The sequence below is a fragment of the Centruroides vittatus genome, unplaced genomic scaffold, assembly GCF_030686945.1.
Source record: "Centruroides vittatus isolate TY-2023 unplaced genomic scaffold, ASM3068694v2 contig_2304, whole genome shotgun sequence".
NCBI classification, from domain to species: domain Eukaryota; kingdom Metazoa; phylum Arthropoda; class Arachnida; order Scorpiones; family Buthidae; genus Centruroides; species Centruroides vittatus.
Genome location: NW_027121442.1, coordinates 1 through 11848, shown reverse-complemented (window position 1 = coordinate 11848; position 11848 = coordinate 1). Strand labels below are relative to the sequence as shown.

Sequence of the window (11848 nt, the reverse complement as noted above, 5' to 3'; positions counted from 1 at the left end):
GTTTCGACTTTTCGATGTTCTATCGCGTCTACAGTAAAAATTTACATATATAGAATGAATATCTTAATAAAGTTTAATGCAAGATGTTGTTTTAAACTCGGAAATAGCAAAATTATAGATCTGCATTAGTAAGTTTTAAAAATATTACGAGAAGTATCAGAAAAAGTCGAAAAACTCGAGTTTCAACTTTTCGATGTTCTATCGCGTCTACAGTAAAAATTTACATATATAGAATGAATACCTTGATAAAGTTTAATGCTAGATTTTGTTTTAAACTCGGAAATAGCAAAATTATAGATCTGCATTAGTAAGTTTTAAAAATATTACGAAAAGTATCAGAAAAAGTCGAAAAACTCGAGTTTCAACTTTTCGATGTTCTATCGCGTCTACAGTAAAAATTTACATATATAGAATAAATATCTTAATAAGGTTTAATGCAAGATTTGTTATAAACTCGGAAATAGCAAAATTATAGATCTGCATTAGTAAGTTTTAAAAATATTACGAGAAGTATCAGAAAAAGTCGAGAAACTCGAGTTTCAACTTTTCGATGTTCTATCGCGTCTACAGTAAAAATTTACATATATAGAATGAATACCTTGATAAAGTTTAATGCTAGATTTTGTTATAAACTCGGAAATAGCAAAATTATAGATCTGCATTAGTAAGTTTTAAAAATATTACGAGAAGTATCAGAAAAAGTCGAAAAACTCGAGTTTCGACTTTTCGATGTTCTATCGCGTCTACAGTAAAAATTTACATATATAGAATAAATATCTTAATAAAGTTTAATGCAGGATGTTGTTTTAAACTCGGAAATAGCAAAATTATAGATCTGCATTAGTAAGTTTTAAAAATATTACGAGAAGTATCAGAAAAAGTCGAAAAACTCGAGTTTCGACTTTTCGATGTTCTATCGCGTCTACAGTAAAAATTTACATATATAGAATAAATATCTTAATAAGGTTTAATGCAAGATGTTGTTTTAAACTCGGAAATAGCAAAATTATAGATCTGCATTAGTAAGTTTTAAAAATATTACGAGAAGTATCAGAAAAAGTCGAGAAACTCGAGATTCAACTTTTCGATGTTCTATCGCGTCTACAGTAAAAATTTACATATATAGAATGAATACCTTGATAAAGTTTAATGCTAGATTTTGTTTTAAACTCGGAAATAGCAAAATTATAGATCTGCATTAGTAAGTTTTGAAAATATTACGAGAAGTATCAGAAAAAGTCGAAAAACTCGAGTTTCGACTTTTCGATGTTCTATCGCGTCTACAGTAAAAATTTACATATATAGAATAAATATCTTAATAAAGTTTAATGCAAGATGTTGTTTTAAACTCGGAAATAGCAAAATTATAGATCTGCATTAGTAAGTTTTAAAAATATTACGAGAAGTATCAGAAAAAGTCGAAAAACTCGAGTTTCAACTTTTCGATGTTCTATCGCGTCTACAGTAAAAATTTACATATATAGAATGAATACCTTGATAAAGTTTAATGCTAGATTTTGTTATAAACTCGGAAATAGCAAAATTATAGATCTGCATTAGTAAGTTTTAAAAATATTACGAGAAGTATCAGAAAAAGTCGAAAAACTCGAGTTTCAACTTTTCGATGTTCTATCGCGTCTACAGTAAAAATTTACATATATAGAATAAATACCTTGATAAAGTTTAATGCTAGATTTGTTATAAACTCGGAAATAGCAAAATTATAGATCTGCATTAGTAAGTTTTAAAAATATTACGAAAAGTATCAGAAAAAGTCGAAAAACTCGAGTTTCGACTTTTCGATGTTCTATCGCGTCTACAGTAAAAATTTACATATATAGAATAAATATCTTAATAAGGTTTAATGCAAGATGTTGTTATAAACTCGGAAATAGCAAAATTATAGATCTGCATTAGTAAGTTTTAAAAATATTACGAGAAGTATCAGAAAAAGTCGAAAAACTCGAGATTCAACTTTTCGATGTTCTATCGCGTCTACAGTAAAAATTTACATATATAGAATGAATACCTTGATAAAGTTTAATGCTAGATTTTGTTATAAACTCGGAAATAGCAAAATTATAGATCTGCATTAGTAAGTTTTAAAAATATTACGAGAAGTATCAGAAAAAGTCGAAAAACTCGAGTTTCGACTTTTCGATGTTCTATCGCGTCTACAGTAAAAATTTACATATATAGAATAAATATCTTAATAAAGTTTAATGCAGGATGTTGTTTTAAACTCGGAAATAGCAAAATTATAGATCTGCATTAGTAAGTTTTAAAAATATTACGAAAAGTATCAGAAAAAGTCGAAAAACTCGAGTTTCGACTTTTCGATGTTCTATCGCGTCTACAGTAAAAATTTACATATATAGAATAAATATCTTAATAAGGTTTAATGCAAGATGTTGTTATAAACTCGGAAATAGCAAAATTATAGATCTGCATTAGTAAGTTTTAAAAATATTACGAGAAGTATCAGAAAAAGTCGAGAAACTCGAAATTCAACTTTTCGATGTTCTATCGCGTCTACAGTAAAAATTTACATATATAGAATGAATACCTTGATAAAGTTTAATGCTAGATTTTGTTTTAAACTCGGAAATAGCAAAATTATAGATCTGCATTAGTAAGTTTTAAAAATATTACGAGAAGTACCAGAAAAGTCGAAAAACTCGAGTTTCGACTTTTCGATGTTCTATCGCGTCTACAGTAAAAATTTACATATATAGAATAAATATCTTAATAAAGTTTAATGCAGGATGTTGTTTTAAACTCGGAAATAGCAAAATTATAGATCTGCATTAGTAAGTTTTAAAAATATTACGAGAAGTATCAGAAAAAGTCGAAAAACTCGAGTTTCAACTTTTCGATGTTCTATCGCGTCTACAGTAAAAATTTACATATATAGAATGAATATCTTAATAAGGTTTAATGCAAGATGTTGTTATAAACTCGGAAATAGCAAAATTATAGATCTGCATTAGTAAGTTTTAAAAATATTACGAGAAGTATCAGAAAAAGTCGAAAAACTCGAGTTTCGACTTTTCGATGTTCTATCGCGTCTACAGTAAAAATTTACATATATAGAATAAATATCTTGATAAAGTTTAATGCAGAATTTGTTTTAAACTCGGAAATAGCAAAATTATAGATCTGCATTAGTAAGTTTTAAAAATATTACGAGAAGTATCAGAAAAAGTCGAAAAACTCGAGTTTCGACTTTTCGATGTTCTATCGCGTCTACAGTAAAAATTTACATATATAGAATAAATATCTTAATAAGGTTTAATGCAGAATTTGTTATAAACTCGGAAATAGCAAAATTATAGATCTGCATTAGTAAGTTTTAAAAATATTACGAGAAGTATCAGAAAAAGTCGAAAAACTCGAGATTCAACTTTTCGATGTTCTATCGCGTCTACAGTAAAAATTTACATATATAGAATGAATACCTTGATAAAGTTTAATGCTAGATTTTGTTATAAACTCGGAAATAGCAAAATTATAGATCTGCATTAGTAAGTTTTAAAAATATTACGAGAAGTATCAGAAAAAGTCGAAAAACTCGAGTTTCAACTTTTCGATGTTCTATCGCGTCTACAGTAAAAATTTACATATATAGAATAAATACCTTGATAAAGTTTAATGCTAGATTTTGTTTTAAACTCGGAAATAGCAAAATTATAGATCTGCATTAGTAAGTTTTAAAAATATTACGAGAAGTATCAGAAAAAGTCGAAAAACTCGAGTTTCGACTTTTCGATGTTCTATCGCGTCTACAGTAAAAATTTACATATATAGAATAAATATCTTAATAAGGTTTAATGCAAGATTTGTTATAAACTCGGAAATAGCAAAATTATAGATCTGCATTAGTAAGTTTTAAAAATATTACGAGAAGTATCAGAAAAAGTCGAAAAACTCGAGTTTCAACTTTTCGATGTTCTATCGCGTCTACAGTAAAAATTTACATATATAGAATAAATATCTTAATAAAGTTTAATGCAAGATTTGTTATAAACTCGGAAATAGCAAAATTATAGATCTGCATTAGTAAGTTTTAAAAATATTACGAGAAGTATCAGAAAAAGTCGAAAAACTCGAGTTTCGACTTTTCGATGTTCTATCGCGTCTACAGTAAAAATTTACATATATAGAATAAATATCTTGATAAAGTTTAATGCAGATTTGTTATAAACTCGGAAATAGCAAAATTATAGATCTGCATTAGTAAGTTTTAAAAATATTACGAGAAGTATCAGAAAAAGTCGAAAAACTCGAGTTTCAACTTTTCGATGTTCTATCGCGTCTACAGTAAAAATTTACATATATAGAATAAATATCTTAATAAGGTTTAATGCAAGATGTTGTTATAAACTCGGAAATAGCAAAATTATAGATCTGCATTAGTAAGTTTTAAAAATATTACGAGAAGTATCAGAAAAAGTCGAAAAACTCGAGTTTCAACTTTTCGATGTTCTATCGCGTCTACAGTAAAAATTTACATATATAGAATGAATACCTTGATAAAGTTTAATGCTAGATTTTGTTATAAACTCGGAAATAGCAAAATTATAGATCTGCATTAGTAAGTTTTAAAAATATTACGAGAAGTATCAGAAAAAGTCGAAAAACTCGAGTTTCGACTTTTCGATGTTCTATCGCGTCTACAGTAAAAATTTACATATATAGAATAAATATCTTAATAAAGTTTAATGCAGGATGTTGTTTTAAACTCGGAAATAGCAAAATTATAGATCTGCATTAGTAAGTTTTAAAAATATTACGAGAAGTATCAGAAAAAGTCGAAAAACTCGAGTTTCGACTTTTCGATGTTCTATCGCGTCTACAGTAAAAATTTACATATATAGAATAAATATCTTAATAAAGTTTAATGCAAGATGTTGTTATAAACTCGGAAATAGCAAAATTATAGATCTGCATTAGTAAGTTTTAAAAATATTACGAGAAGTATCAGAAAAAGTCGAAAAACTCGAGTTTCGACTTTTCGATGTTCTATCGCGTCTACAGTAAAAATTTACATATATAGAATGAATATCTTAATAAGGTTTAATGCAAGATGTTGTTTTAAACTCGGAAATAGCAAAATTATAGATCTGCATTAGTAAGTTTTAAAAATATTACGAGAAGTATCAGAAAAAGTCGAGAAACTCGAGATTCAACTTTTCGATGTTCTATCGCGTCTACAGTAAAAATTTACATATATAGAATGAATACCTTGATAAAGTTTAATGCTAGATTTGTTATAAACTCGGAAATAGCAAAATTATAGATCTGCATTAGTAAGTTTTAAAAATATTACGAGAAGTATCAGAAAAAGTCGAAAAACTCGAGTTTCGACTTTTCGATGTTCTATCGCGTCTACAGTAAAAATTTACATATATAGAATAAATATCTTAATAAAGTTTAATGCAGGATGTTGTTTTAAACTCGGAAATAGCAAAATTATAGATCTGCATTAGTAAGTTTTAAAAATATTACGAGAAGTATCAGAAAAAGTCGAAAAACTCGAGTTTCAACTTTTCGATGTTCTATCGCGTCTACAGTAAAAATTTACATATATAGAATGAATACCTTGATAAAGTTTAATGCAAGATGTTGTTTTAAACTCGGAAATAGCAAAATTATAGATCTGCATTAGTAAGTTTTAAAAATATTACGAGAAGTATCAGAAAAAGTCGAAAAACTCGAGTTTCGACTTTTCGATGTTCTATCGCGTCTACAGTAAAAATTTACATATATAGAATAAATATCTTAATAAGGTTTAATGCAGAATTTGTTATAAACTCGGAAATAGCAAAATTATAGATCTGCATTAGTAAGTTTTAAAAATATTACGAGAAGTATCAGAAAAAGTCGAGAAACTCGAGATTCAACTTTTCGATGTTCTATCGCGTCTACAGTAAAAATTTACATATATAGAATGAATACCTTGATAAAGTTTAATGCTAGATTTTGTTTTAAACTCGGAAATAGCAAAATTATAGATCTGCATTAGTAAGTTTTGAAAATATTACGAGAAGTATCAGAAAAAGTCGAAAAACTCGAGTTTCGACTTTTCGATGTTCTATCGCGTCTACAGTAAAAATTTACATATATAGAATAAATATCTTAATAAAGTTTAATGCAAGATGTTGTTTTAAACTCGGAAATAGCAAAATTATAGATCTGCATTAGTAAGTTTTAAAAATATTACGAGAAGTATCAGAAAAAGTCGAAAAACTCGAGTTTCGACTTTTCGATGTTCTATCGCGTCTACAGTAAAAATTTACATATATAGAATAAATATCTTAATAAGGTTTAATGCAAGATGTTGTTATAAACTCGGAAATAGCAAAATTATAGATCTGCATTAGTAAGTTTTAAAAATATTACGAGAAGTATCAGAAAAAGTCGAAAAACTCGAGTTTCGACTTTTCGATGTTCTATCGCGTCTACAGTAAAAATTTACATATATAGAATAAATATCTTGATAAAGTTTAATGCAGATGTTGTTATAAACTCGGAAATAGCAAAATTATAGATCTGCATTAGTAAGTTTTAAAAATATTACGAGAAGTATCAGAAAAAGTCGAAAAACTCGAGTTTCGACTTTTCGATGTTCTATCGCGTCTACAGTAAAAATTTACATATATAGAATAAATATCTTAATAAGGTTTAATGCAAGATGTTGTTTTAAACTCGGAAATAGCAAAATTATAGATCTGCATTAGTAAGTTTTAAAAATATTACGAGAAGTATCAGAAAAAGTCGAAAAACTCGAGTTTCAACTTTTCGATGTTCTATCGCGTCTACAGTAAAAATTTACATATATAGAATGAATACCTTGATAAAGTTTAATGCTAGATTTTGTTATAAACTCGGAAATAGCAAAATTATAGATCTGCATTAGTAAGTTTTAAAAATATTACGAGAAGTATCAGAAAAGTCGAAAAACTCGAGTTTCAACTTTTCGATGTTCTATCGCGTCTACAGTAAAAATTTACATATATAGAATAAATATCTTAATAAAGTTTAATGCAGATTTTGTTTAAACTCGGAAATAGCAAAATTATAGATCTGCATTAGTAAGTTTTAAAAATATTACGAGAAGTATCAGAAAAAGTCGAAAAACTCGAGTTTCAACTTTTCGATGTTCTATCGCGTCTACAGTAAAAATTTACATATATAGAATAAATACCTTGATAAGGTTTAATGCAAGATGTTGTTTAAACTCGGAAATAGCAAAATTATAGATCTGCATTAGTAAGTTTTAAAAATATTACGAGAAGTATCAGAAAAAGTCGAAAAACTCGAGTTTCAACTTTTCGATGTTCTATCGCGTCTACAGTAAAAATTTACATATATAGAATAAATACCTTGATAAGTTTAATGCAAGATGTTGTTCTAAACTCGGAAATAGCAAAATTATAGATCTGCATTAGTAAGTTTTAAAAATATTACGAGAAGTATCAGAAAAAGTCGAAAAACTCGAGTTTCAACTTTTCGATGTTCTATCGCGTCTACAGTAAAAATTTACATATATAGAATAAATACCTTATAAAGTTTAATGCAAGATGTTGTTCTAAACTCGGAAATAGCAAAATTATAGATCTGCATTAGTAAGTTTTAAAAATATTACGAGAAGTATCAGAAAAAGTCGAAAAACTCGAGTTTCAGACTTTTCGATGTTCTATCGCGTCTACAGTAAAAATTTACATATATAAAATAAATACCTTAATAAGTTTAATGCAAGATGTTGTTCTAAACTCGGAGATAGCAAAATTATAGATCTGCATTAGTAAGTTTTAAAAATATTACGAGAAGTATCAGAAAAAGTCGAAAAACTCGAGTTTCAACTTTTCGATGTTCTATCGCGTCTACAGTAAAAATTTACATATATAGAATAAATACCTTATAAAGTTTAATGCAGATGTTGTTTTAAACTCGGAAATAGCAAAATTATAGATGAACTGATCCTAAGCTTATTTGAGCGAATTTTGTAAAGTCCACCTTCACGAATAATGCAACCCCTATTTAACGCCCTTTACGGAAATTCGCTTGCAAAAAACGAAACAAATCGTTAAAAATTTTCTGTAATTTTAATAGCTACATATTTAATATTTAATATTAATATATAATATTTAAAATATTACAGTACTAAATTATTAGCAAGAGAAATTATTTTAAATCTGACTTTTACGCAGTCTCCTAGAAAAGGCTGTTGCCGCGATCCCAAGCCCGGATAAAGGTTAGGAGGGTTGGCGTGAGGAAGGGCATCCGGCCGTAAAACATCTTTGCCAAAACTACATGATGAGTCCTCAGAAAACTGCGATAGAAGGAGAACTAGGGCGTACCTGTAGGCGACGCGCAGCTAGATCGCCCTAAAGCTGCGAAAAGTGGGCAAGGGCTACCTCACCAGTGGCGGATGAGGTTAAAGAAGCAAGCCCTACATGAGGAAAAGGTGTTGAGAGTGGAAACACTGAATGTGGGAAGTATGACGGGAAGAGGAATGGAGGTGGTGGATATGATGCGGAGAAGGAGGATTGATGTACTGTGCGTGCAAGAAACGAGGTGGAGGGAGACAAGGCGAAGGAACTTGGAGATGGATGTAAATTGTTTTATAGCAGTGCAAACAGGAATGGAAGAAATGGGGTTGGAATAGTGGTGGCTGGCAAGTGGAGGAGCGAGGTACTAGAGGTGTACAGGAGAGGTGATAGGATGATGCGAATGAAACTGAGTTTTGGAGATGATCTACTTGTGGTGTTTAGTGTGTACGCACCCCAGGTAGGATGTGCAACAGAGGAGAAAGAATGTTTTTGGAGTGAATTGGATGAAGAAATGAGGACACTGGAAGGAGGGGAGAGAGTAATTGTGGGAGGCGACTTCAATGGGCACATAGGGGGGCGGAACATGGGCTATGAAAGGATCCATGGAGGCCATGGGGTTGGGGAACCCAACAAGGAGGGGGAGAGTATATTGGGTTTTGCTGTGGCTTTTGATCTGGGGATTGTGAATTCGTTTTTCACCAAGCAGGAAAGTCATCTGATAACTTTCAACAGTGGGCCTCATAGTTCGCAGATTGACTATATCCTTACTAGACGAGAGCACCTTGCGACGGTGATAAACTGTAAGGTTATACCAACAGATCAGGTATCGGCGCAACATCGGTTGATGTGCATAGACATGAAGTTAAGAATGTATAGGAAAAGTGGAAATACACAGATGAAGAAAATCAAGTGGTTTCGTTTGAGGGAGGAGAGGGCGAGGGCGGAGTATGTGGAGAGGGTGCTGCTACAAATCTCGCAAGAATGGGAGGGGGTGCAGGACTGGTGGGCATATAATGCCCAGGCTATCAGGAACTGTGCGGAGGAGGTGCTTGGTGTAACATCTGGAAAGATTAGGGTGCAAAAGGAAGGTTGGTGGTGGAATGAAAATGTGCAACAAGTTGTTCAGGTAAAGAAGGAGGCAAAACGGAAGTGGGACAGGTCACGTACTGAGGAAGATAGATTTGCGTATAAAACGGCAAAGCGTGAAGCTAAGAGAGTAGTGGCACAGGCAAAGGCAGGAGCATATGCGAATTTATACGAGGAGTTGGATACAAGGGAAGGACAGAAGAAAATATATCGTTTAGCCAAAATCAGGAATAGGGCAACGAAGGACATTTCGCATGTAAGGCAGATCAAGGACACGACGGGGACGGTCCTTCGAAGGGAGAACGATATAAGAGAAGGATGGAGGGCATACTTTGAGGGACTTTTGAATACAGAGAATGAAACAAAGAACAGAGAGGAAGGAAGCCAAAACATGGGCATGGTACAGATGGTAACCAGAGAAGAAGTGGAAAGGGCCCTAAAGAGGATGAAGAACGGTAAAGCGGAGGGCCCGGATGGAATTCCTGTAGAGGTGTGAAAGTCATTGGGGAGGAAGGGCATTGACCTGCTATGGGACCTATTCAAAAAAGTCTTTGAGCAGGAGGAAATACCTAACGAATGGAGAGAAAGTATACTTGTACCTATCTACAAAGGAAAAGGGGATGTTCAAGATTGTAAAAACTATAGAGGAATAAAGTTGATGTCCCACACGATGAAGATTTTGGAAAGGGTTTTGGACGGAAGGTTGAGAGCAGAGGTGACCATTGCAGGAGAGCAGTTTGGATTCATGCCAGGACGGTCAACAGTCGATGCCATTTTTGCCCTTCGGCAAATGTTGGAAAAATATTGGGAGAAGCAAACCCAGCTGCATATGGCATTCATTGACCTGGAGAAAGCTTATGATACGGTGCCTAGACAAGAACTCTGGAGGTGTCTAAGGGAAAAGCTAGTTCCTGAAAAGTATGTTAGATTGATACAGGAACTGTATAGGGATGTGGCCACAAAGGTTAGGAGCTGTGTTGGAGTGTCCCGGTGCTTCAAGGTGGGAGTTGGTTTACATCAAGGGGTCAGCACTGAGCCCCTTCTTGTTTAACATGCTGATGGAGGTGATCACGGACGGGTCAGAGAAGAGGCGCCTTGGACCATGTTGTATGCAGATGATATCGTTCTGTGCGCCGAGACTAAAGAGGAGCTGAGGGTTAAATTGGAAAGGTGGTTGGGCACGTTGGAAGGGAGGGGCTTGAGGGTGAGTAGGAGTAAAACAGTGTATATGTGTAGTGGGGAGGTGGATGGTGCCCGGGAGAGGGATCTGGAGTTGAGGGGAGACGTATTTCGCAGAGTCAATACCTTTAAGTACCTGGGGTCAACTGTGGCGGAGGATGGAGGTGTGGATAAGGAGGTGACAGGCAGGATTCAGGCTGGCTGGAGGAATTGGAGGGATATGTCAGGTGTGTTATGTGATAAGAGGGTGCCGCTTAGGTTGAAAGGGAAAGTTTATCGGGTGGTGGTGAGACCAGCTATGCTGTATGCTATTGAGACTGTGAGCTTGAGGAAAACCCATGTCAAAAGGATGGAGGTGGCGGAGATGAGGATGCTCCGCTGGATGTGTGGGGTTACGAGAAGGGATCACATTCGAAATGAATGTGTGAGGGGGACTGTGAAAGTTACGAACATAGAAGCAAAGATACAGGAGGCAAGGTTGAAGTAGGTTTGGTCATGTGGTACGAAGAGAAGAAGAGTATGTGGGAAGAAGGGTTATGCAGATGTCAGTGAGGGGAGGAGGAGGCGGGGACGACCGCGAGAGACGGTGGATGGATCTTGTGGCGGAGGACTTGAGAGGAGAAGCATCTGAATGTGGAGGCAGCCCAAGACAGGGAGCAGTGGAGGCGACTCATCAGAAACAGCGACCCTACATAGAGTAGGGAAAAGCTGAGGAAGAAGAAGAAGAAGAAGAAGTAGCGCAAAAAACTCGAAGTTTTCAACTTTTCGATGTTCTATCGCGTCTACAATAAAAATTTACATGTACAGAATAAATACCTTTATACGAGTTTATACGCTAGTTGTTATTCTAAACTCGGAAGTATTTAAAATTGTAAATCTGGATTAGTAAGTTTTCGAAATATTACGAGAAGTATCATAAAAAGTCGAAAAACTCAAGTTTCAACTTTTCGATGTTCTATGGCGTCTACAATAAAAATTTACATATATAGAATAAATACCTTTGCATGTTTAACGCGAGGTTGTTGTTTTAAACTCGGATAGCAAAATTATAAATCTGGATTAGTAAGTTTTCAAAATATTACGAGAAGTATCATAAAAGTCGAAAAACCTAAGTTTCAACTTTTCGATGTTCTATTGCGTCTACGATAAAAATTTACATGTATAGAATAAATTCCTTTGTATGGTTTTACGCAGGTTGTTGTTCTAAACTCGGGTATATGAAAATTATAAATCTGGATTAGTAAGTT

At 33.0% G+C, this 11848-nt stretch overlaps 1 protein-coding gene across 1 annotated transcript; it reads left to right on the top strand.

Annotated features, from left to right (window-relative positions):
• The first annotated feature begins 8730 nt into the window (after nucleotides 1-8730).
• On the top strand, nucleotides 8731-9918 carry LOC136971074 (uncharacterized). The gene has a single exon (XM_067265543.1). It carries the CDS (start codon nucleotides 8731-8733, stop codon nucleotides 9916-9918), a length of 1188 nt encoding a protein of 395 aa, XP_067121644.1.
• The last annotated feature ends 1930 nt before the right edge of the window (nucleotides 9919-11848 follow it).

What these genes read in the sequence shown, in the direction of transcription:
- LOC136971074 (XM_067265543.1), top strand. Translation starts at nt 8,731, where the DNA reads ATGCGAATGAAACTGAGTTTTGGAGATGATCTACTTGTGGTGTTTAGT.